General features: G+C 40.5%; 2 protein-coding genes across 2 annotated transcripts in view; one reads left to right on the forward strand and one right to left on the reverse strand.

The window, feature by feature from the left end:
* The window catches only part of LOC126399107 (visinin-like protein 1), a 48,301-nt gene extending 32,810 nt beyond the window's left edge, over positions 1-15,491 (forward strand). Inside the window, exons 3-4 of the mRNA XM_050058903.1 lie at positions 11,505-11,720; positions 13,239-15,491. Coding sequence (XP_049914860.1) covers positions 11,505-11,720; positions 13,239-13,436 — 414 coding nt within the window. The 3' untranslated portion in view covers positions 13,437-15,491. The remainder of the gene's footprint in view (positions 1-11,504; positions 11,721-13,238) is intronic.
* A 1,811-nt stretch (positions 15,492-17,302) lies between these two features.
* Positions 17,303-20,198, reverse strand: sf3b6 (splicing factor 3b, subunit 6). The gene is made up of 4 exons (XM_050058788.1): positions 20,061-20,198; positions 19,251-19,369; positions 18,056-18,194; positions 17,303-17,921 (listed from the first exon to the last, which is right to left on the reverse strand). The coding sequence occupies exons 1-4, from the start codon at positions 20,088-20,090 to the stop codon at positions 17,832-17,834; spliced, it is 378 nt and encodes a 125-aa protein (XP_049914745.1). The 5' UTR covers positions 20,091-20,198; the 3' UTR covers positions 17,303-17,831.
* Positions 20,199-27,153: the final 6,955 nt, after the last annotated feature.

A 27,153-nucleotide genomic window follows, 5' to 3' on the forward strand; every position in this document is an offset into this window, starting at 1 on the left:
AAGGCTCTGGGTCTACATTACATCGTTTGATCAAAATAGAATCAGTGGATTAAAAATGTAAAAATTATAATTGAGATTTTAATAATATCAAAGCCCAATCTGATAATATTTATGCATGTCATTTTCAGCAATAGCTATTAATGTATTTACACTTTCGACTGCCTCTCTGTACAGTAGTTTTGATTGTTGATGGCGGCGTCCGCCTTTCCCATGTGGTAACTGACGTGTGTGCCCACACATATAGGGATCACAGGAAATGATGTGGAAGGCAACATTCACATCAAAAGTATTACCATTTCATGTCTTTACACAACTTTGTACAAACCCAATAAAAACATTATCTTGTTTGTGGATAAATAAACAAAGGAGCAGCTCTTTACAGTATAGCTAGCAAGGCAACCAAAGATGACCCTGCCTTCCTCCTTCTGATAAAGTCTTCTGAGTCATTCACATTTGCTCAGTAGGAGGAAGCGGCCCGTCTTTAAACATGCTTAATGACCATTAGCATTAAGGCAGGCACAGTAGCATAGTAATGTTTTTTTCACTTTTATTTAACCAGATAAAAAAACAATCGAAAAATGTTACATTGAGTACATGTTGATTACATACATACAGTAAAGTACAAAACAATGCATCATAAATGGTACAGAGTAAACACTACTGTCCACGCATCAGAATACGTGGTTGAATGTACACAGATAAGAAGGCATCAAGACAATGGTCAAGTCAACAATCTTTTATAATAGACAGAGGAGTAGGTACACATTGTGGCCAATGGCAGACACATGGCTGAAATGTAAATAGAAGTTGGTTTTCTTCTGCTGCATTTCGTGTAGCCACTCCAGACTTTACATAAATAGTCATTAATCAAAAATGGCTTGGTGAACATGTGCGATGTCTTGTCAGAACTTTGCTAACCAATCTTTTGATATTCTGCCACTAGAGGGTGCTGCAAATGCAAAAAGTTTATATCTCCTTAGTCAGAGATATTCTGTTTGCACCATCTAGAGTCATGGCTCAGTCAGTGCATGAAATTTGGTAATTATTGCTCAAATAGGGCATGGCTTATTACAATAAATCTAAATTTCAAGTATGTCCAAGAGAGCTGAATTTTTTTTCAGCACATCCACTGAATTGTGACAAAAGTTTGCCTCACTGCAACATGTAGTTAATTCAGAAGTCTGCCATTCTATATTTTTAAGAAGATGCTAAATCAATTAACATCTTTACCTCCGCAAGTCATCATTCAAATGCAAACAAAATGGACACAGACCTTCTTTGGATAATAGATATCACATGTTTCAAATGGTGTTCAGATCAGTTTAATAGTGAGCCTGCAGTGATATTCAGTATCTTGTTGTAATTTGTATTGTATGCACAACATTTTCTGTTTCATCTCACTTAGTCATCCGACCAAATGTCACCAAAATATTTGACAGTATACCTAAAACCAGCAGAATGATGTGAACTTTTTTTCAGAATTTTATCACCAACACTTTGACTGTTGTTTTACTATTGCCTGAAGTCGTCAGAAGGTGCACAGGTAGCCATGTCTTCCTGGTGGTGCAGTGAGTAAGTCACCTGAACAGGGGTTTAGGGTTTGAATCCCCAAGTTAGCCTGTACTACAAGTTCCAAACAGCTATCACTAAGTATTTGACAATGCACAAGAAACCAGCAGGTTGATTTTTCTTTTTCAGGATTGTATCTCCAACAGTTAAATTGTTGTGAGTATTGTAAGTTTTGTGACCTCCCTCTCTCTGCCTCCTGCTTCTGACACTTGTTCGGCTTCCTGGCCTCGGAGCTGGTGGGTGGGGTTGGAGAGGTCGTCAGGAAACTACCTGCACCTGGGTAGATATCTTGTTTCTGCCCAGCTGCTGTGAACTCCTGTGGTTTGAAAGTTGATATGCCACATCCTCTGCTACTTATTAATTTCTAACTAGAAGTCCCAATCTCCTTTGACAAATCTCAAATATCCAATAGATTTAACAAAAGTGAAAAGGATTTCATTCAGTTTATATTTTGTCCTGTCAAACCCTACTATGACCTACAATTCCCAGCCAGTTTTCTCTGTAGTTGCGTGGTAAGATATTTGATTCGTAATGCAGAGGTTAAGAGTTTAAATCCTGCTTGTGCCATCCTGCACATGATCTGAATCTTTGCATTTTCAAGGATAACTTTAGACACTCTTCATATAGTAGCCCTATTTGTGTAAAATGAATAGACATGGGATGCATTCCAGATTTTGAACTAAATGTAGTCATGTGAAATATGTTTTTACGCCACATCAAATCTTTCTGGAAATAGATTTATAAATGTCAAAAGAGCATCAGCATATAGTGATGACCACTATGAATAATTTTTAAGAACATCAAGTGTTTTGCTTCTTGTCAATTAAAAATGAAACAAGCATTCAAATATGCTTGCAATGTTCAGACCCAAATAAATGCCGCTTGTGGCTTTAATTCAAAAACATCCTTACCACAAATAACCTCAGATTTTGCCAAATCAACCTGCACTCAAAAGATATTCCTTCAGTAATGTAATGTAATATTGTATCGTACCATTTGTTGATAACAACTTTTAAAATTATGCCTGAAAAACTGTGATAAAAGTTCAGTGTTGACCTTGAGAACAGTTATTTGACAAGAAAAGCTTAACTCAAAGTCCACTTACTATCTTTCCAGTCTCAAAACCCATCGGCTATGGTCTGACGATGACATGGCCAATCCGGTGTAGCCAGCCGATATCTGGGCCAAGACTCCTCTTCTGTGCGCCACTCATTGTTTATGGTTCAATCAGCAACTTGAGACAGATCCAAAAAACATTTTAACTAATCTCAATAAACAGATATCTGCATATAAATGCAGGTAAATTAGCAAAAAACAAATTATCATTAGGCGAAAGTCGATGGGTTCCAAGATTGCAATTTGGCCAGTGCATTTCGCCTCTTTTGCTCTCCACACGGACTGTTTACCTGCAGGCAACCGAAGCCTGCTCAAATTTGATTGGTCAGTACTACTACTACAAACAGGATTCAAAATGCTTCCGATACCAAAGTCGTGTACTGTTGCCTACAGATTCTATATACATATGCAGATATCTGTTAATAGAGATGAAGCTTTTTCTGTAGCTTTCAGCCGAATCTTGTAGTCCTCCTCAGGACTAAATATATAACTAAATAACAAATTATCCAACTGATAAAATCATCGACAGATGAGAGTGAGTCAAATGAGATTGAAAGTAAATGTTAGTTAATGGTCCAGAGAGTATCTAAATCTGATTCATATTGCATTATGACAGCAGGGTGTCTCAGTGGGTGGGGAGATGCCTTCAAACTACATCTATCAGGATGCTGCAGAGAGCCAGAAAGACACACACTGCTTACTGCGTGCTGCCTCAGATCAGTTACATGTATAACGGCTTATATTTGTCATTTTTTTCAGTACTTGGATAACAGTAATCCAGTTACATGCAATCTGCAGCTCCCCAAACTGCAACAGAATGTGCATATAGTAAACAAATCTTCATCGCATTCAAATCCTGACCCCGGCGAGCTCATCACTGGAAGCTTTTAAGCTACAAGATGTCTGTCCAGCTTAACTGTTATCTGAAGAGTTGGCAGCGCAGGCTGGGCAACTTAACACAAATCTGGATCGAACATTGCTGTTACCTAACTCTGAAGTTATTTTCAAACCAAACACAAGTCATTTGTCGCTTGTTACTGATGAGCTTCTCTTTTGAGGATTGCTGTTGAGTCACGTCTTTGTGCTGTTGCGCAGCGTTTAGAGCCTTATTATTCATCTGTTCTATGATCTTGCAGTCAGTCACTGTTCTGTTAGTGTGAAACGGCCTTCATTTAAGTGTGACTTTCTATTTCGCGCTATTTCTCTCGCTCTTTCCTCCCTGTTCCAGTTTTTCTATCCTCTTCTTCTTCTTTCCTTCCCTTTCTTCTCCCTCCCTCTCTGGCTTTCCCTCTCTCAGTTTTTGGATCAGCACCAGTGCCAGCTTGCAGTCTGATTATGAAGGCTTTAATGTTCCATTTAACAGCAGCATGTTTAGGGTCGTGTGTGTGTGTGTGTGTGTGTGTGTGTGTGTGTGTGTGTGTGTGTGTGTGTGTGTGGAGGTTGGGTGTTGGGGATAGGGTATCTGTTTAACAGAATAGACCTCGCCACACACCCATTGACACACACACACACACACACACACACACACTGTGACATTAGCCTTTATTAAGCCAGCTGTGCCTGTCCGCCTGGCTCTTCCCTGAGTGGACAGAAACAGTCTGGCAATCGGCCTGTCCTTTGATGGTCGACTCCAAACAGCCATATCAAACAGCCATAACGGCAAACGGGAGCCAAATCAGGACAGAAATAAGACTTAATGGAAATGTTAACAGCCTAATATCCGTAGCTGTAAAGGCGAGGAAACAGTGGCTTCAGGTTCAGACTGGGTCATTTCGGCTGTGATGGTGATTGTGTGCCATCTAGTGAATCCTTTGTTTTTGGTCCTCAACAGTTGCTGTCTATTCTCTGATGTCTGACAATGCTTTTGCATGTGACGGAGCCAGATAAGATGAACCAAAGAAACTCAGATGGAGGAATTTCACAGTCTCATCACACTGTCCCACTTTCTTTCTTTCTTCTCTCCATTTTTACATAACAAAGCGTTTCATAACTTGCCAGATTGTCGAGGAGCCGCAGTGGCTTTCTCTCCTCCTCCCTCCCATCATCAACATCTCTCCCGCATCACTTCCCTGACACCTTTCCTCCTCCATCTCATTTTCCCTCTCCCCGCCTTCCCCTCAACTCTTTCTTCCCACGTTGTCCCGTCTGTCCACGTGCCTCCTCCTGTTCCTGCAGGCCCTGGGCAGATGAGCTGAGGCAGGGCCATACGGGGGCAGGAGGCAGCGCTTGTGGGAAAGAAGCCACGTTGCATTTGTGCAGAAAGCATCAGGCGCCATCCTGTTCGTCCTGGCAGCTTCATGCCAGCTCCCCCACGTCCCGAGGGGGCTTCCTTCCTCAAATTAGTTTGGCTTTCTCCGGAGCAGAAGGCCAGATAGGGACCTGGATCGAAGGTTGGGGAGGGGGCTCTATCGCTGTCACACTCATTTTAGTGTCCTCCTCTATCTTTTCATTCTTGTTTTCACTCTTCTGTCTCTCCTTTTCTCCCTTTTCTCTTTGCTCGTTTCCTCTCTCTCTGCCCCCCCTCACCCCCCTTCTCCTCTGTCTCTTAACTCCTCACTGCAGTCTGATCAGTTTGCTACTGCAGCAGAATTTGCATGGGTGGGACCTTATTGCAGATGGGCACTTTTGCAACCCGAACTAACTCTCACTGTCTAACCCTGTCTTATTCCTCCTCCTCCTCCTCCTCCTCCTCCTCCTCTTACTCTCTGTGTCTTCCTCTCCATCCTCTCTCTTTTTATCTCCCATACACCGCACTCTCTCCTCTCCCATTAGGATTCATGGCTCAACTTCCCCCCCGTCGTGACTCCAGACAGTTTGTGCGTGCTGGGGCGGTAACTCTTAGGAGAGGCTAGGGCAGCGTCCTCGCCTTTTTCTCCGCCCGTACGAGGAGACTGTCTGCTGTGCACATGGACAAGGACACAGTGTAGAACAGTCTTGTACCACCTGAAACAAAAGTACACGTGCCTCTGATTGCTTGCTGCGTGAAACTGCAGCAGGTTTTATCCAACTGCTTTGAAAGCTCGGCTCCTGTTTTGAAGTTTCTAGCTGCTATAATCAAACTTCATATTAATTATTAATGAAAAGAGTATGTGTTAAGTGAATGGGGTTTCTTCTAGTGATGAAACCACAGACAGCAATGAATTGACTCTGCAGTGCCCCTCAACTTTACAGAAGTTTTTAGGGTATTTAAACTCTGTTTTGGTTATACAGCCAGCAAATTTACTGTTCTGATTCACTCTCACTACTTCCATCGACATCGTTTCTGGATGCAGCAGGCAGCAAAAAAGCTCTACAAAGTCACTGTATGCTGCCTGTCCAGCACCACACAGCAGACAAAGCCAGCAATTAGCTGGTGAAGATAGTGGAGTATTTAGCAGTGAAAGAGACAGCTATTTCATTTGAGGGTTGGTGGAGAGCAAAACAGAAGTAAAGGGGAGTGAATATTGGACTCACACTCACCAGGTGGCTAGAAACACGACTCCAAAGCCCCATCCCATTCCTCTTTTTTCACCTCTACCCCTTGTTTTCAATTGCTACATGGCCCCTAAGAACAGAGTTACAAGCAGTAGTGGTTTAAATCTTCCCCTATGAAATTGGACAACCCTTCTAGACCCTGATACATCATCTGTAGTCGCTGATGCTGGTGTATGTAAACAGATTGGATGATTGTTGCTGGACATTGTAAATATGCCGTCTTCTACTGTGATATTTTCTTGCGTAGGCTATAGACAGCCTTATGCGGTTGTCAGGACGCTCACAAGTTGTTGACAACTTAAGTTTTACACAATCAATCAATCAAACAAATCGTCAAATCAAAAAGAACACTGTTTCATTACGAGGGGTGTAACAATAGACATATTCATATTGAACCATTTGGTACGAGCTTTCGATTTGCTATGCATTACGAACTGAATTATAGCAGCTTAAACTATGTTTCATATAATGCTTTCAGTGCAACTGCGCAGCCCAAATGACGGACATGTCGGGAGGCATACTACAGACTACTACTACTAACCTACAGATCTTTTGTTTGGAGGCACTTCGGTTTCACTGAGAATTATAAGGGCATAGTGAGCGAGTATGATGGATAAAAAAACACAGAGCCAAAGAATGAGAACTGCTCAGCAACAGACCCTCTTTAGCAGCCAAGCCAGCAGCACACATAGTCACAGCAGACACACACCCCAAACCAAGGAACGAGAGCTGCTGTGTGGCTGTAGCCTCTTGTTCAGCAGCTAATAATGACTAACGTTATCACAAAGCACACAACCACAGCAGTGAGCTGTAACTGCTGGCTGGCCGGGTAGCTAATAAGGCCAGAGAGACTTAAAGGTATGTTAGTGACAGCTGTTTAGCTTGTGTTTATATGTTTGTGGCATTTAACAGAGATGTTTCTCTATGTATTTATTAGACTGAAAGAGCTCAGAGAGCTTGTGTGACCTAACAAACTCGCAGGCAACGCACAGTGAGCAATAGAAACAGCACTGATACTATGCGCTCTAATGTCAGTCAGTAGTAACATAGTATTTATATAGTAGTAAAAGGGTTGTATTAAAGATGGCTCCAGTGCAGGCTTTTAGGGCCACTCAGAAAATCCTAGACACAGATTTGATGAAAAACTGTTTACTCCAGTCTAACTCCAGAATTCAATAATACAGAGTTCCCTATTTTTTCACATTGTTTTTAACAAGTTTCTCTTATATGTATAACATGTTTAGAAAGAAATCAATGATTTTGCTTTACCCAGTCTTTATGAGCCCATTTCAGCCAGACACAAATTCCTGCTACAAAAAAAAAAGCCCAAATTATGTTAGTTTACATGCATTTTTTTAATAATCAATCAATCAAACAATCAATCAATCATTTCTCTGGCATTTTTTTTTTTTTTTTACTTTTTTACAGTGTTGAAAATGTACAGAACCGTTGCACACCTATTCATTACCAGGGCACCTTGTAGATTAATGTTAGTAACCTGTGATACTACCCTGCCAGTCTGAACTGATATTAGAGGAGCTGTAACAAGTGTGCGACTTTGCTGTTGAACTCAAGTTCAATTTTGGGGCTTATATTCCTTCAAAGAGGGGGAATGTGACATCAAAATATGTCAAAATGCAGCACTGTGATGCACAAATCAGAGATGAAATGATAAAATGTTAGCTAGCTACAGAGTCATTGGCATACTATTAGCGTTTTTTTTGTTTGTTTAAAAGAAAAAGGACATTAAACTAAGATAACTTGCTGGTTAGTATAATTTTTAAATCTATATTTACAAAGAAAATAAATTTGTGGGTTTCTTTTGTTGCTTTGCAGCCACCTTGCTGATCATTTCTCTCAACATACGGTTTGAAGTGTGTCTCTGGAAAACTTCCACTTCCCTTCTTTTCCAAGAAGGTTCGGGACACTGTACCCCTATCCGTGAACATGCAAAATAGAGGGGTAAGGGGAAAGTGGAAGGGGCAAGGGGTGTGCTGTGATTGGGCCCAGATGTATGCTTATGTTGCTTCAGAACTGATAACTGATTAATAGGCAACCATTCACCATACCAACTTAAAATTGTGTTCACAACTTGTTTCCACTGCCCCCAAGTGGCCGAAAAATCACTAACTGTAGGTTTGAAAACCTGTGTTATTAATAGAACTCGACATCCTCCCCTTAAAGCACACTACTTTTCATCATTCAGTCCCTCAATTGTCAGTACAAGCAAGATCTGTTGACATGTGCTGGCAGATGAAATATTGAAATGATGAAGATATTTCATTTCCTCTGAGCTGATTCACCTTGACTGAATAAATTCATGCATACAGCATTCACTGAATATGAACAAACAAAAGCCAAAGAGGTAACACAGTTCAAGAGCATCTGACTCACTTCTCAGCGGTTCCTTTGCTTCTCTCTTACGTAAAAGATTTGGTAAAAGGTTTAATTCATACGTTATATACATCCAGCCATGACTGAGTTGTTTTTGTGAGATCAGCAACAAAACTGCACAAAATACAAGTAATTCCCTCAAATGATAAACCAGAATGGAAAATCTCTCCCATTTGTACCATTTCCTTGATGAAGGCTGTTACTGCAACACCCAAGTCCTCAGAGAGCAGCCTCACTCGGCTTAGAATACCCATCGGCTCCAAGAGTTTTTACCAGAGAGGTCAAGTGGAAGGTCAAATATAATGAATCGCTCAGCTTCTCGCAGCCACCCACAGGGTGCACAATACTGGGGCTCAGTGGTCGACCATGAAGTTACTGCATTAGCCTCTGACCCTGTGTACATGTGGAGCCGTAATGACGTGGATGGCTTGGACTGCTGACACACAGGGGGGTTAAGTTTTGTCGATTCTGAGATCCATAGTATTTTCTAGATGATAAACAGTAGAGTTGCAGGGCTGTAGACTTTAGCATCATGGCACAGATTAAGGTCAAACACAGTCCACTTTTGCAGCAACCTTCTGCATGTGCAAAGGGCATAAACAATGATTGTGATCACTGTAAGTCTATGACATCACTGACAGTTACATGGTTTAGGCTTGATTTTAGTGTCTTAATTCTCCAGTTCTGGGCAAAAGAATCACATGAAAGAGAAAATATATTTTTTCAAAGTATTTGGTATATCTGGCAAAATCTTGTGAACTTGACTTGAATTTGAAATAAAATTTAACAAATTTAACGTGCTCCAAATCACTGTACTCAACATTTGCTAATTAACACCAAGCACAAAGTACGGCTGAGGCTGATGGGAACCTTTAGTTTTGAAGAATAAACAAACATAATAAACAAATTTAAATTCTGACCTGACGACAGCACTACATAAAAGTAAAAGGATCATCAAGGTGAAACTCATCAAAATTAAATGTAATGAGTTAAAACTGAACTTGATAGAAACACAGTGAGAATATGGGCTGTTAAAACCCACATGACTCATTAAAGCTGAGAGTTCATTTAGCCTCAAGGTGACAATAAAGTCTTAGAAAACATTTTCTACAGTTACAAAGATATAAAACTGTAACACTTAAGATCTGCACACGAAAACAGCAGGGAAGTAATGCAAAGTGAAGTTGTGGGGGAGGTAACTGGAGGGCTCATGATCAAGTCACTTGTGTCATGGAGGGGATTAATTGCTCTCCCAGCTCCTGGCTGCTGCGTGTCAGTGACCCTGACCTGTGTAGGACCCTGAGGGAAAAGACAACTTCCCCTCAGGGACCAATAAAGACTACAGTGTAAGTGTTGCCTCTTTACCAGAATTACATATACATCTCTAAGGGGCAGCTGCAGGCTGTGGACTGACAGGTTTCCCAAGGTGACTATAAACTATAAGGCAAATCTGCAAAATGTCTTTCAACCACCTTGCAGTATGGATGGTTGCACATTAGGGTTGCGACCATATACAATTTTCAGGGTATGACAACCAACAATTATTACAAGGCCCCTTAAAGGAATTAAGACATTAAGGATTTTTTAACAAATGCTTTGCAATTGAAACCAATTTAATGAATGTGTGTACTAAAAGTCTCCCTTTCGAATACATTTTTTAAAAAAAAGGTGAGATTCTCCATCCTGGTGCATTTTTTTTTCAATACCATAGTTAAGCAAATGTACACAGTATGATAGTAATCAATTTTAAAACCACGGTATACCATGAAAACGCTGAAACCCTATTATGCAGCACACACATGAACACACAGACCAACATTTGCAAAGGTAGAATTTAAAAGCACTGGCTGAGAATAGGAAATCAAGGTTCACCTAATCACTGCAGGTAATGAATGTCAATCGATTTTAAATGCAAATTATTCTTTTCATTACGTTCCCAAATAGCACCATCTGTTTTCATTAATCTGCTCTTTCATTGCAAACTACCAAATGATCTGGCCTCACTAGTTTTATATATTTACGTATGATACGTGATCTGCATCAGTTCTTTGATCTGAGGCTCTAATGCCCAATGAATCACTTTAGTGCCACAGTTTATCACAAGTTACATGCATGTTTTGGGGAGGTATAGGCCAGGGCCGCCCATAAGGGGGTAAAGAAGAAGAGGAAGAAGAAGAAAAAGTTACACTTTATTAATCCCCAATAGGAAATTCAATTTTTTCCCACTCTATTGTCATACACACACACACATGCACAAACAGGACCTATACATGCATTAAATGGAGAGATGCTGGAGTGAGGGGGCTGCCCATGGACAGGCACCTGTGCTTTGCTCAAGGGTACCTCTCCACCTACCAATCCATGCTCCATATTTGGTCCGGATGAGGACTTGAGCCTACAACCCTCCAGTTCCAACCCAAGTCCCTATAGACTATAGTGGCCCTCAAATGGCGGCCACCTATTTGCGGGCCGTGAGCTGAACACGTGACTCCTTCACTGTGTGTGTTTTGGTTTTGTCAGCACATGTAAATGGGCTGTCATCTCCATGCCAACGGTGCGCTCATAGGCTGTAAGTGAGAACGGCACTTTTTTACTTTCGCTTTTGAAGCAGTATGATTATCGATACTTTGCCAGCAGTAGGAGCCTAGATTGAATGAAAATGGCATGTTCCAGGTTTGAAAAGAAAAGAAAGGTGTTGAAAGGTTTTGTTTTATTTGAGTATTTATTTGAATTTATGTTCTTTGGGTGGTGTTTGCAGCACAGAGAGGTCAAGCTTATGACTCGGAGTGTAAGTTTGTCATTTGACCTCATTTTAGGTTAGTGAAGCAACACAAGGAGACCCAAAACTACTGGCAATAAACGCAATGTATCTTTTTGGAGGGAACATTAAAACAAGCTAACTTTGGAAAACTAATGTTCATATCCTTTTACTCTTTCTTTTTCCATCCCAGTTCTTCCCATACGGTGACGCATCCAAGTTCGCCCAGCACGCCTTCAGGACCTTCGACAAGAACAGCGACGGCACCATCGACTTCAGAGAGTTCATCTGTGCGCTGTCCATCACATCACGAGGCAGCTTCGAGCAGAAGCTCAACTGGGCATTCAACATGTACGACCTGGACGGAGACGGCAAGATCACACGGGTGGAAATGCTGGAGATCATCGAGGTATGACAGCAAAAAAAATAACGTTGGGATTAGGGCTGCCACGATTAGTCGACTAATCGATGAGTAATCGACTATTAAAATAATCGGTGACTATTTTAGAAGTCGACTAATCGGTTTGAGTCATTTTTCATAGAAAAGTACTATAAAAGTACCCAAAATACTCTTATTGCAGCTCCTTACGTTCAAATATTGGCAGCTTTACACACTCTCCCATGACAGTGAACTAAAACCCTTCGGCGTGAGTATGAAACAAGACATTAGATGACGTAATTTTGGGGTTTGGGCGAGACAGACAGACATTTTTCAACATTTTAACACATTTTTCGATGAAATGATTAGTCGACTAATCGAAGAAATAATCGACAGATTAGTCGACAGTGAAAATAATCGTTAGTTGCAGCCCTAGTTGGGATCTTTTTAAATCAGTTTTTACTGAAGTTAAAAGAATTAGTAATCTAAATATTCTTATATATATCTTGAACTGCCACTATTAAGCAGCATCAGTGCATTTACCGGCAGTGCTATGTGTCTGACATGTATTGTGGGTTTTTAAAGCAATAGCTTGACATGCTGGGAAATAAGCAGTTGGCAAGCAAGCGAGTGATACATTGCCACATGCCTTGTGTGCTTTCTAACCTGCTGAGTCACAGGGATGCAGCACTCTTTCTTTGTTTTGTTTTTTTTGTTCTTAGTTAAAGGTTATACAGCAGAGGGCTGAGCCTGCAGGGCCTGACAAGACACGAATTATTCATAAACACCAACATGATATGAAACAAGCAACAAGAGGCAGAAGTGCATGTTTAGAGCAGACTCATTTAGAATTCAGGGCACTTTGCCTCCGTCTCGTGGATGATATTACAGCGAGGCAGAGCAGCAAACACATTCAGTTGTCTATTGGTGTTGTTTCTGTTTACTCACACCACATTGAAATCTGTGTTTTTATATTTTTATTTGAGATGTGTTATTTCTCTCAAATCTATGAAAGTACTTCTATGAATTATAGGACGTTTAATCAACATCTGAGCAGTGAAGTCCAGACAAACTGCTTGACTGATCTGGACATAGTATAAATATAGAATCAAGTTTTTCATGCATGTGTGGATGCCTGCAGAAACTAATCTTCCACATTCTGTTTGGTCATGTGGGCGGACATCTATAAAAAAAAAAAAAGCTCATAGCACAGGCTGTGGTTACTGTGCGTCCGTCTTGTTACTTGGACAGCACATCACATTATCCGTGCAAATACAAACACCAAGGCATCCAAAGACGCTATAGAGCAGTTAAATCCGGCCGACAGGTGCTCCAGCTGTGCTCCATCTGTGCTGCCGTCATTATAAATGGACCGCACTTCAGACACCTCATGTCAACACACAAACATATTTCCTTGATTCCCTTTCCCTCGCATCTTTTCTTTCCATCTCTCAGGAAGAGACACGTGAAGGAAACATGGATGCATTATTTGAGATGCTCTCCATTTCTGATCAAAAACAATCTGCTGCTCTCTTCCTCCCCCTGCAGGCGATCTACAAGATGGTGGGCACAGTGATCATGATGAAAATGAACGAGGACGGCCTGACGCCCGAGCAGAGGGTGGACAAGATCTTCTCCAAGATGGATAAGAACAACGACGACCAGATCACACTGGAGGAGTTCAAAGAAGCGGCCAAGAGCGACCCGTCCATCGTACTACTGCTGCAGTGTGACCTCCAGAAATAAACCAGAGGGCGAGCGGAGCGCTCCACCAGCCGCCACGGACTGCACAGAAAGAATTTCATGTTCCATTCAGTTTGCAGCTATTTCCACTGAAAAAAATTATATATATATATGCTTGGACTACCTTTCAATGGATCTGCTTCTTGTGTTTGAAACACTCGTGTGCATGAGAATGTTATTTGCTATAAAAAGATCTACACTCAACATACAACAGTGTGCAGGTGCACACACACAGTACATACACACACACACATACACACACAAACATCACACACCTCGCACAAATAATATATATAGATATATAAATATGAATATATATTTAAATTATTTAAAGATCAACTGCCAAAATGTGAAGTGTGCAAAGTATTTTCCATACACTTTCATTCTACTGGAGCTTGCGCATCAGTGATGTGCTACGTTGAATTTGCCGCTACTCTATTTATTGTTCCGAGTTTACCGATGCTAGCTGTCCGTGTTTCATAATACTGAGTAATGTCGACTGAACCAAATTCCTGATAATGTATCTGCCTCCAATAAGACACTCTGTCCATCGTCTCGACTATTAGCTCTAGAAGAGATGGATTAGCGTTTGTCCAACTTCTCCTTCCGAAACATGCTTGTACTGTAAAAAAATAAAAAATAGGAAAATGTAAATGTAGTTAATTTGCATGCCTTTAGGTTCTGCCTTAAAAATCTCCTCATTTTGCATCCTGTAATCGAAGACAGAAAGCCTTATCAAAGCAGCGTAGACACTCGGGAGAAACCGTGAGACAAGATTTTTACTGAATAGGGAGCAAAAAAAAAAATCACATCGCAGTGGGTCCTTCTACAAGTTTTGTCGTATGGGATGTAATTTTTGTGATCTGTCGAGGCGTTTTATTTTGACTGCTTTAACTGTGGGAGCATGTTTCCTCGTAGATTAGCTGTAGTATATGTTGCTAAGAACTAAATCCCTGCCCCCGTGCATTTAAACACACTATCTCATAACAACTATGATGTTGAATGTGAAGGAATCCGTCATTTTGAATCAGTATCTGAGATTTGAAAAGAGAAAAATGAGCTAAATTGCGAGATTTGTCCAGCAAATGGAGCAGAGGCAAGTGAAATCAAACGTATACATCAGCATTCCCCAGCGAATGAGTGAAACTTCCCTCAGCTGCAGTTCAATTAGGTGGGAAAAAAAGAAATATTCATCTATAGTTAGAGAGCATTGTTATCAAACTGAGTTATAACCGAAGTGTCACCATCACATCCACTCTTTTCCAACTAGCCTGCAGGTTGCATATCAATACGATCAATTCAGAGGAGCTTTTTTAGAGCGGTGAGGAAGAGGTAAAATAAGGCCCGTGCAGTATTTTAACTTTCTTGTTTGTCTTTTTCAGTGGAAGTAAATGAGTGCTAATGTAGTGAGAGGAGCAGTGAATGGTTTTTCATTTCACACTGTAACTAGTAGAGGACAGCCGATCCTGTAAAGCCATGCGTTTAGTAGGTTGGACAATTCGCCCTCCCTAACCCTTTGAAGTATTTCTCTCTTACCAATCAGTCAATCTTTTTGTACTTTTTTACTCCCTTCTCTCACACATTGTACACGTACTGATGCTTTCTAAATGTGGAGAAGTTCAGCAGAGTGTGGTGCCTCCCAAACGATTTGGAAATAGCCTGTAAGCCCGCTTCAACAAGTGTATCTGGCCCTGTCTGAAAGCACCGCAGACACTTTCCAACCTGCATTTATACCCCCGGTGTTTGAAGAGCTAGAGGAGGCTAAAGGAGATGCCATATTGCAATAAAGATCTTAGCATACCAGTCCATCGTCATCTCTCAGCAGCGTGGCGTGTCCCCCAGTCACTTTGTAATCTGAACTTCTTTACATGAACATCTTTGGCCAGATAATGTTTCTAATTCCAACTCTGTTGTTACTATTATTGCTATCAAGATACCAAATGTAAGCAAAGGCAAAAGTGTACAAGGATTCTTTTGTAGCATGTATTGTGTCCCTGACGACATGGCTGCACTACTCCCTGTGTTGTGATTTAATCTAATAAAAGGAACTCTATGGGCTCTCGTCTGGTCTGTTAACTCTACAAACCATCTTCTCAAGCAGCGTCACATATAAATGTGCACCTTGACCAGTGGTTCCCAGCCTTTTTGGTCTGATGTACCCCCATACCTTTACCAGATAAGCCCAAATACACCACCTGTTAAAACCACTGGCAAACTCACAATACAATTGTACATTACAAACAGCTGAAAAATAAAACCCTAACCCCCAGACAATAAGATAAATTAGCATGTAACAATGCAAAGAAAAACATGTAGAGACTCATACAGAAGTAATCCCTCTGAGTCATCACTTATGGGTGACAGTGAATTTATATGCAGAGACTCAGATGCCGAAAAAATTCTCAATGACCTAATGTCACTGGGGTACCATATTTAACAACAGCAAAATAATATCAAAACATCAGTTTACTCTTGCGCATGTAGTATAAGTCTCATATCCAGTCAGTACTTCTCAAACTTGTCTTTTCACCAAAACATTATTAAAAACACTTCAGCATAAACAGCACAGGCGTGCTACTCCACCATGCCTGCAGCAGTTTATGTTAAAGCGTTTCCTCAGGTTATAGCAAAGAATTATGTTTGGGAAGTGCTGAGCATACAGCTGGATAAATGAGACTTGGATTATACTGCATGAGTTGTATGAGAGTTTGTGAACAGATGTTTAGATAGGGTTTTACTGTTGTTAAATGTGGCACCCTACGACTTAAATTCATCAAGAAAATGTCTGTTTTTGGATTCTTCGTTCACTATCTTTCTCCAGAGTCACAGACAGCACCTTTATCTGTTTAGGTTGAGTTTGTCAAGTTTACTTTATGCATTACACTTTCCTATTTCAACATGTTATCCACCACCTTAAGCTAATTTATTCAGCTGTTATCTATCACTTTTAACTTGACTTTTCTTCTCACGTCCTCTCACTTGCTAGCTACTTTATATATAACCTTTATGGCAACATACAGTGTAATGTTAATGGATTACAACTGACTCAGGTCAGTGGGAGGTGTTTCTTGAGCAGTCAGCCTACTGAAGCTGGCAGCCCACTGGTTACGTGACAAATAATTTACTAAAGATCTGCAACACGTTATGTATGTATTTGCAATACTTTGTAGATCTGTATTTTCCTCCTATACAAAATGATATGCTCTTTTGCTTTAATTATATTCTCTCCTTTAGTGGAGTGACTCCATATTTCCCTGCTAGCTGTTTAAGTGCCTGCTGTGATGTACACCACTGTGTGTACATTTATACCTCATCTGTAGTCTGAAAGTGTTGCCACATGTAAACAACATATTGGCTAATACTAGACATATTTCTGAAATAATGTCCCCGTACAACCACCAGATATCACTGTTGAAAGGTAATGTTTAAATAATAGGACTGAAGACACAATGTTCTTACATTTTTCACATTTTCTTTGGAAACATAATTTGATGTTAGTTTTTCAGGTGGATTTACACTGGCAGTTACACTAACAAGTAGGAATACTGTAGGTCTTTAAAAGAAGAAAACTTTTTAGTGGAGATGACTGAGCGAGGCTGCAGTGTTTACCCGTGACTGTTTGGCACAATACCACTGATCACATCAGGTTCACTCACAGGCTGGTGTCCTCAAACACAACCAGGCAAACCCCAGGGATTGCATCATCACAAGCTGTTTGGAGCTTCAGGCAAACTAAGAACGGGTGACTCCATAACCCCTGTGCAAATGTGGAAAATGTATACTGTCTATTGATCTGAATGGGTTCACACAGAGGACAGCACTTCCACTGCGTTCCATCTTCAGTATGTAAAAAGGGAGGAGACAGGAGGTTTTAGAAAAGGAACATTTATTTTACAGAAACCATATACTTTACATAGTCTGTACTGATCAACTGAATTTCAATTCACGCATTGCATGACCATAGTTAGCTTTAAATTAAAAGATTGTAGCAGTATGAAAAGAAAAAAAAAGACTGAAAAATAATCTGCCCTGGGAAATTTCCACAGCTGACAGAGGAATACAATGACCAGCCACTTTCTAAATCCTGGTAAAACTTGTTTTCAATGCTTAAGAGTTTGTCCCATTTGACAACTGGCATACATCAGCCCCCTGCCCTAATATTATCTCACACACTGCCAGTGTAACCAGTGTTCATGTGTATTTGATAATGGAAACAATAAAACAACAAAAAATCAAACCTTTCATTTTAACAAAATCATCATAAAAAATGTTTTCAACAACTGTATGTGTAAATTACACCAACATACCGAGGAATATGTGAGGTTTGTACAGAGAGAAAAAAGGTCAGGTTTGAACGTGGAGGTGAAAGGCGTGGAGATGGATGGGGTTTCCAGAAGGCTACTTTGGAGGGTCTGTGTTGATGCCGTATTTCTCTTTTAGAAGCTTCAGCTGTTCTTCTTTTTTCTTTGTGTCCATCTTCTGGAAAGCCTGCAGAGAGAGTTGATAACACAGATAATTAAATTAGGAATAATTGCATAAAGACATATGTTCATATTAAAAGATTCAAATCATTTTCTTCTAATTCCTATGATGCCTACAGACACTGTAACACTCATACATACTCTGTTTGCATTGTAGTAGAGGACCACCAGGTAACGGTTGCAGACGTTGAAGCCTGACAGATGGTCACAGGCGTTCTTGGCATCAAAGATGTCTTCATAAACCACATAGGCTGTTCCTCTTGTTTCAGGTGTGTTCCCTCTGAGAAAGGACAAAGAAGGACGTGACTACAAGACCCCACATGAGTCCAACAGGTGTTTAGGGCAAAGGTGGAAAGGTCCATTTTAATGAAACAGAAGCAGTTTGGAATTTATCTAATGAGGGATATTATTGTAAAAGTATCAATGGGCAATACTGACATTTCATTCTTGCTGATCTACAAATTTGTGCTGCATCAATTGTTGCAGACACAGTCAAGAAATTCTGTCCACTGTATTCTAGCAGCCAAAGTGGACGATGCGAGGAAAAGCCATTACACTAAGCCAATAGGTAGACTCTCGCACATAGCAAGGAGGACTGTTCCCAAATTTTGGATCTCTAAGGATGTCCTGGCACTGGAAAACTGGTATAAGGAGGTATGGAGAACTATCCCTCTGGAAAAACTGACTTACAGCCTTCATGACAACATGGAGGGATTTACCAAACTATGGCAACCCGTCTTGGACACAGTGGACCCCTCTGAACTGGACTTGGTTACACTTGATTAATAACATGCAGCAGACTGTAGCATATCCAAGTAATATATGTGTGATTGTCTCGTTGGTGGTGATGTATTCGGTTTTTTTTTGGTTGTGAAAATAAGGTTGTTACTCCTACTGTTTTTCTGATTAGTTCAAGGTGGTTTAAATGATGGAAAAGCAGTTCTGTGAATATCCAGTAATGAAGATTTATAAAACTGTGGCCGATTACCTAATAAAAACAATTATTAAAAAATAAATAATGTCCATTTTCTTTCAGGCTATGTTGTCCTGCTGTCATAATAAAGATTGAATTCAACTCTGCCTGCCGTTTTCAGTGCTGACACACCAGTCTGACTCGCTAATGTTAGTAAGGATCTGATAACATGCACCTTCACAAAATGTTGGTATAAGTGACATAATTGAGTACAAGCTGACCACACAAAAATGATTTGTTTGTCCTTGATCTTATACAGCATCTACAATAAAAAATAATCAAATCCAGTTCTTGTCAAGTACATCATTTGGCCTTTTTGATCTATGTAAACCCTGTAAAAAGCTACAGTGTACAAACACTTACGTTCTGATTTGACGTATTGGCCCATATTTCCCAAAGATATCGTACATTTCCTCCGCTGTGATCTTGTAGGGAAGGTTTCTGACGTACAGGATTCTGTTCACCTCAGGAGGTAATCGTATCTGCGAGAAGAATACACGAGTTTAACATATTATTGGATCTTATGTTAAGCCACAGAAAAGCAAAAGGTGATGCAATATATACATAATAACCGACAAAATGTCACAGCTACTGCTAAGGCGATTCCATGAGAAAACACAAGTCGTGTGCCACACATAGACAAACTTACAGTTTAATTTAATCTAATGGAAACAGTGACTGCAATAAAAGCAACTTTTCAATAACTAAAGTTTAGTTGTCTGGTTTCTATGTGAATGGACCAGTTATTAAAGTCGTGTCCATATTAAAAAAGTTAATAATGACTTTAATTTCCCACACTCAGCCCTAGATTAGCTAGAAGAGAATTAAATACTGTTGTGAAGTATCAATAACAAAACTCAGCTAACGTTAGCACATCTCAACTTCGAGGCCCAGGTGTTAACATGTTCACTGTGTACGTTACATGTCGTCACATTTTCAAAACAAAATTTCAGACCGCACACAGTCCAAATAAGTCACCTGACTAAGTAACGTTGGATGTGTTAAAAGCTAAATGGGTATTTGTTACACAGGTAGCGTGATTGTTTTCAACTCGTTAGCATGCTAACCATATGCTAACGCTGGGTGACGCTAGCTCTTAGCGTAGCCAAGCTAATATCATCAGTTAACGTTATAATCCTCACAGAATATAATAGCCGACTCGCTTAAACTTACATTAGCGCGTTTCGCTGCTTGCATAGCCATGGTGAAATAATGTTATGTATAAACAAGGTCGAACAACTAAACAACGCAGTTTCCCAGCTCTCCACTCTTTCCGTCAAAATGGCAGCGGTCGCTAGTTGGTGACGTACTTCCGGTTTCCGACTCAGCGACTGGGTGCAAATATGGTGCACTGCTGCCCCCTGCAGGATACATGTTATTACAGCACTTCAGTTATCCACCAGTGAGGCAAACACTGACGCTAACTCATTGTCATAACGTCCGTGTTTACAGACAACTTATTTTGACACAGTTGCTTCATTATCTTTTTTCAAACAGCAATACCCCCAAAAATGGCACTGTCTCACTTTTAGCAATGAGAAATACACACAATCTCTCATGCCATTTTCAAAATGACTGCTCTTGAAACCAGTCTCCCCACAAAACAAGTAAGTACATGTGATTAGGCCTTTTTCAAAGAGGCTAGTTTGACATTTCACAGTAGGAGAAGCACAGGTGTAAATAATAAAATCAATAATGACTGCATTAACCTATAATTAGCTACGATTTCAGGTGTGCTTGCTGGCTCACTTTGACGGACAGAGAAAGCCACTTCTGACAGAAATCTATTGACTTTAATCCTAACCTTAACCAAGATATCCCTCTCTGGTAGAAATCCCTCAAAGAAAATGTCTTCCACCTGCCACTGGCACTGTCATGGCTTGGTCTGGGACACTAGAATAGAACAGAGCTGTTGCTGATGTTATTAGGAACACCTGTGCTTTTCCTATTATGACAAGTCAAAATGTCTGCTGTGATAAAGACCTATTGTACAGGTCAGTCGCTCTAAACGAACTGTGCAAGAAGAGAAGTTAGTCCCCAAGCTTCAAAATGATCAGCATTTGTTACACCTGACTGCTTTCTGCGATATTCAGTGATGGCATTTGGGATCACAGTGTGCTAGAACCATTTTAAAAATTGCACAGGGCTGTACAGAAAGAAGAATGAGCCCGATCTGTCGAACATTAGTTTCACATTATGACACTATGTTGTCACGTTATAACATGAAACACTTCAATTTTCAACAAAAGTTACAAGGTTAGAACATGAAATATTTCACATTTATAGTATTTTCAGATAAACAGTATATCATTTAAACACAGAAAATTTATTGTTATAACATGATAAAGCTGTATGTTGTAATAACGTGAAAATGTCTTGTCATGACATGGAAGGATCTTACTAGGTTTTTATTGCTGTGCCATACTAATCCACGTTTAAGTCTCCCTCAGTAAAATATTGATTAAATTAAACTGACATAAAGTGCTCGCTTAATCTTTTTGGCCTTATGTAACTTTTTTGATGTGTAAAATCTTGACTTTCTTCAATTAGGTTAACTTCAGAATTCATATTATGTAATAAACAGTCAAATGCTTTTACATTAACTTTATGGGCTTCTTTTGCAGCTGGTATTTCCAGTTTTTCTTTACCAAATTTACCTGACGGCTGATTTTTTTTTTTTTTTTTTTGTCAAATTCAAATGCTAAAATAATACATTTTGCTATTTCGGTTAAAAACCCTTCTTCTTTAGAGTTTTAGAGTCTGAAAGAAAAGTGTTTCAACATAGGAGCATGTCATCCCCCAGCTGATCTGATGGCTGGAAAATTTCCAATATTGGAATTGTAATGTTTTCATGGTCTGCACCAATAGGACATCTTCAACAGGCAGACTGTCAAGAATCTAATACTTGATAAGGACCTATACTCGACAAGTACTTGACACTCCGATGCACTTTGAAGATCACACTTGTATTATTTTTTCTGATGCTTTCACATTTTCGGCCAAAATACATAAGACATGGCTGTGGTGCCGCAAATCTGCTGCAGCAGAGCATGTCCATTATAATCAACTGAGGCTGCTACACTGACCCCAGAAGCAGCGCTTGCCTGCGTGGGCACTGCACTGCTTTGCTCAGTGTTATTTTTACACAACTGGTCCATTTATTTTTCTTATGGAGTGCCTCTGCACCCCCCCAACAGGTAAAAACTACATTGAACTGTTTAAAAACAAGTATAAACTGTTTAAAATGATTAAAATGAATACCTCATTGTACCAGAGGCAATGCAGAGCAGCAGAGAAACACATTTTGTTAGTTTGACATGTTATATCCTCTTAACTAATTAGCAAGCTAGCCACTACACCATGAAAACTAGTTAATGTGCTAATTGGTTGTTGTTCAAGAAGTAGCCTAGCTCCAGCACCTAAAGTAAGTATATCTATATATAAAGTAGTAATATCTCATTTTTATTTCTACATAAATAAGAAACAAGATGGAGGCAGCTTTGGAGCAGTCAGAAGGTGTTTTCAACTTTTGGTGGAGCTAAGCTAGCAGTTTCCATCTGCTACTAGCTTAGAATTTGAACTAAGCTAGGCTAAACACATCTTGTTGGACGCACAGATGAAACTTCTGTCTTGACTCCTGGTGAGAAGCTACATAAGAACATTTCAACTGTTTTCCTTTTAAAGGAACATTTAATCACCAAAATGATCATTTGCATAGCCTACCTACCTAGTATTAACTTTAACTACACATGCCTCCAGGGTAAACAAAGAATAAAAAAAACAAAGAAATGTCTGTTAATTAACGTTAACTCTTAAGGCCCGGAACGGACTCCGCGGAGGTCCGCGCGGACTCAAAGCGGATGTCCGCAAGGCCTGTGCGCGCAAAGCTCAGATTTTACGACCGCGCGGACTCCGCTCCGCGCACCAGTGACTGCTTGGCATGTATTTTTCACATCGCCGGGATTTTTCACGCACATTTTTACAGGAAACTACAACGCGGAAGTGCGCTCGACTATGGAAGCCCGAATGACTGCGGACATTCCTCGCGGAGTCCGTTCCGCTTATAGTACGCCCGAGTATGTTCGGGCCTTTACACAATCTCAGCTGTATATTCCATGTCCCATTTATCCAGTTGTATGTTCAGTGCTTCCCCAACACATTTATTTTCGTTAAAACATTAAAGCACCTCCGCGTACAAGCAGGTATGTTTGAACCATAGAGTGTATAAAATAATAGACGTAGCTATGGTGACATCACCCATTGGTTTTTGGACTGCCGTTTTAAAGCCTTGAGTTTGGCATTGCAGTTGTCAACATCTTGGTTTTTTGAAGTGACTATATTTGGACAAGAGGGTGGAGCTGTGGAGCTCAGAGGGGTGGATCTGACTCCTAAACTGTAGCAAAGCCTCACAGACAGCCTGACACTCAAGCACCCTGCCCCTAAATATTTATACCTTTGGGCCTTAACAAATATGTACACGGGTGAGGTATAAAAAATTCACAAATTCACCAATTAATTGGTGTTAATGGCTAATATCTCCCTTCATGACAACAGTGCAGGGGTGAATTTTTATATAACTCACCCTTAAAAGTTTCGTTAAGCCTTAAAGTTACGCATAATGAAGAGGGTGGTTGCTTTGAGTGACAGGCTGTGTGTGAAGCGTCACATTTTTCTGCCTCTGTATGTATTTGCATTTTTAATATGTCTGTGTGTGTGTGTGTGTGTGTGTGTGTGTGTGTGTGCATTCATTGAGGTATTGTGCATGTACCCTAGTTTGTATTGGTGTTGTGCAAATTTTTGTGTGTGTGTATCTGTGTGTGATGCGTAGTGACAGGCGTGGGCTCTGCTACAATAAGAGCCTGTGTCGCTGCAGCAGGGGGCAGGAAGCACCAAGAGGTGCAGTAAGAGGGCAGAGAGGGGCATGAAGTCGGGTCAAACACCCTGGGAGAGCAGGCCTGGGAAAACCATGGGAACAGAGGGGAGGGGAGATGGAGGGAAGGGGAGGAGGGGACCATGTACAAATTGGGGGTGTCCAATTATTTTATTATGTCCATAAGAGGGTAAACCAATTCGGGAGACACAACTGCTTGTATAGATATATTTATTTTAACATAAATATGACTTTTAAATCTACATACTCACACAATATAACAATGTAATAATGTCCATGCTGTAAATTTTATCTAAAGACCGTAGAGCTCTCTCTCTCTAGTCCTTTTACGCAGAAGTTGCACTATAAGGCTGCTATGAAGTCCCTTCTTCATGCTGCTTTTGCATTTTTACACAGAACCAAACAATGAAAGCATCTAGCTGCTCCAGTGTGTGATTTCAGACAAGCTTGTCAGTATCACAGAATCGAAAGAATAGTGATGGGCATGACATGTAACAAAACAGTGTCAGCCTCAAGTGTGACATTTACAAACAATATCAGCACTTTACAAACAATAACAATGGCATTAACGTGTCAATAACAATCATTTACCGTCCCTGTTATGTGGCTGCTGAACTCAGAGGGTAACAAGAACCCAGACCTCATTGTTTTCCCAATTTGCAGACATTTTAACTGCTGTTCTTCTTTGAGTTAGCTGCTAACTGCTATCAGCTACATTGCATAACACGTCATCAAAACATCACATCCATGTTGCCCATGATCCCATCCCACTGGCTCCCTTTTTTTTTTTTTTTTTTTAAGATATTTTTTGGGGCATTTTTAAGCCTTTAATGGATAGGACAGACAAGCGTGAAAGGGGGAGAGAGAGAGGGAGTAACATGCAGCAAAGGGCCACAGGCTGGAGTCAAACCCGGGCTGCTGCAGCAACAGCCTTGTACATGGGGCTCTACCACTAAGCCACTGACGCCCCAAGCTGTCCGTTTTATATTTTTTATAATTTTGGCGCTGTTTGGCTTCTCTCTCTATCTCTGGTGCTGTATCTTGGAGCAAGATCAAATGAGTGATTCATAACTAACATTTTATTTGATTGACAGAATTTTTTCAAGGGTTAGGTAATTAATACTGGTAAAAATGAACAATTTGAAACTATTTTTCCATCTTTGCTGAGCAAGAGTTTGCACAGCCATGGTGCTGCTGCTTTTTAAAAAAAAAAAATAAAAAATATGACAGGATTATATTATCAAATTGAAAAATAAGCATTGACAGCCCTAGTACAAATACTTGTGGATATTCTCCCACCTTCCCATAATCACCTGAACACACCATCAACAACTGTGTTACCACACCATGGTCACACGTGAGCTGACTTATGAATATTCATCACAAGTTTCAAGTTGTTGCAGTTACATTTTTGTACTTAAGCCCAGTGAAATGAACCGACATTAACGGCTGTGTGGAAGGGAAGAGAATGATCTCACTTGGATTTCTTTAATATGTGTTTTCATGCTCGTTTAGACAATAAAGGTGTTTGAGAAAAGACTAGACTTGTAAAACTATGCAGCCTAAAACACACAATGATTACTCACTTGTTGCTTGCGTGAGCCATTGGGAAAAACAAAAGCTCAAGCTTGTTGTTCTGTGGACAGTGATTCGAATTACTGAACTTTAATGCAGCATTCATGAAAACAAAGATCATTAACTGCAGCAGCCGCTATTATTCCTCATGTCACGGCCTGTCTATGGGAGCCACACTGACACCAGCTGAGTCCCATTCACACCATCCAGTTGGACGGCTGCACTCTCTATGACTCGGCCTTGGCTATCTACAGGAGGCAGCAGACCTTCTTCCCTCACACTGCAACAGCTAATCCCCATCTGGCTGTCTTCATTGCCAGCAGCCCTAAAGGGCTGTGAATTACACCCTCCTTCCCAAAGAGCGTTTAGCTGCCACAACAAGATGCCCCAACCACGGACTCCTGTGTTCTCTGCCTTTTGTCTCTCAATCTCATGTCTCCCCCACCTGCAATCAGACACACCTGTGTTTATTTCAGTCTTGCCCCCCACTTAGGCCCGAAACTGTGAACTCTAAGGGCCCGGACAACCAAGTCAATGTCAGACAATGTCAATGCCCTGGTGTCCCACTCAGTTTGCAGATTTAGCATATTGAACTGGTATCAAATATGGTGGAGCCCAGGTGAATGTATTCACTCTGATTGGCAGTTCAGCTCAGTGCACGAGAAGAGAAATAGAAGTGAGGAAAGGCAGGCAACGTGAGGCGACGCAACAGTTGATTTTCATCGCCATCTTCATCTTCAATGTCAGTTTGGTGTGGTTAGACCTTAAAGCCACCAGAGTCATGACTTTACACCGAAGTAACATCACAGTCTCATCTGCAAACAGCATAATACTTTTTTTTTAACAAAGTAGTTAATAAACACTTAATAGTTCCTGCTATAAAAAATGTAAACCCTTATTTCAATCAGCACAGACTTGTTTTTTTAGAGGGAACAATAACTTATTATAGCTTGATGAAGATGAATAGTGAAAAGGTCTTTGGTGATTAGACCCCTTCATGACATGTATATATTTTGAAGGTAGCGATGCCATGTTTAATTTAGGAATATTCCTCCCGATGGAGTCTAGACACTGGTGGTGGAGGTGAGAAGAGGAACAGCTGAAGGATGAGGGTGATGGGATGCAGGACAGGACTGGGCAGTGGATGTGCTTTAGACAGGAGGTGGATGAGGTGGAGGAAGGTTGCATCTGTTCGTCCTATAAAGTCAACTGACAGTAGCAGAGAGGAGAACGATTTTAAAGTTTGACAGCAACAATATGATTAGGGAGACTGTGGCAAAGCTGGGTTGGATTAATGTAGAGTGATGCCCATAGTCAGCTAATAGTGTAGAAGCTGGAACAAGGCGGAGATATTTTTGGATGAAACAAGAGCCTAAAGAGTCTTCCTGACTGAAATTTATCTAAGCTTCATTTGCATCTTTGCTTTTGAGAACACACTTTAATCTTGCACCATGTTTCAGCCATCCTAACAAAAACATTAGGACCAGCTTAGTTGTTCTTTGGTAACTTTTGTACTTTGGTCCAAAATGAAGGCTTGAACTTGCATAGCTGAACTGTGTTACAACTGGTTTGGAGTTTCAATATTTTAATTAGTCTCCATCTCATTTGCTAAGAACTTCTCCAGCCTGAGTTTTAGAACTTCACATCCCTTTATCTGCCTTGTTTTGATGTACCTATTTTTTCCTCCATCTCAGAAAATCTGGGCCTGAATGCAGACAGTGGTAAGAGTCATCACACTGATAATCCAAATTTTTCTAGGATGTTGCACATGATCTATGAACAAACAAAGGGATGGCACTC

The sequence above is a fragment of the Epinephelus moara genome, chromosome 12 (assembly GCF_006386435.1).
Source record: "Epinephelus moara isolate mb chromosome 12, YSFRI_EMoa_1.0, whole genome shotgun sequence".
NCBI lineage: Eukaryota > Metazoa > Chordata > Actinopteri > Perciformes > Serranidae > Epinephelus > Epinephelus moara.

Coding starts and splice junctions, on each gene's coding strand:
- sf3b6 (XM_050058788.1), bottom strand. CDS start 20,090: ATGGCTATGCAAGCAGCGAAACGCGCTAAT. Junction 18,195..19,250: donor CCAATACGTCAAATCAGAAC/GTAAGTGTTTGT, acceptor GTCCTTTCTCAG/AGGGAACACACCTGAAACAA. Junction 17,922..18,055: donor TCTACTACAATGCAAACAGA/GTATGTATGAGT, acceptor CTCTCTCTGCAG/GCTTTCCAGAAGATGGACAC.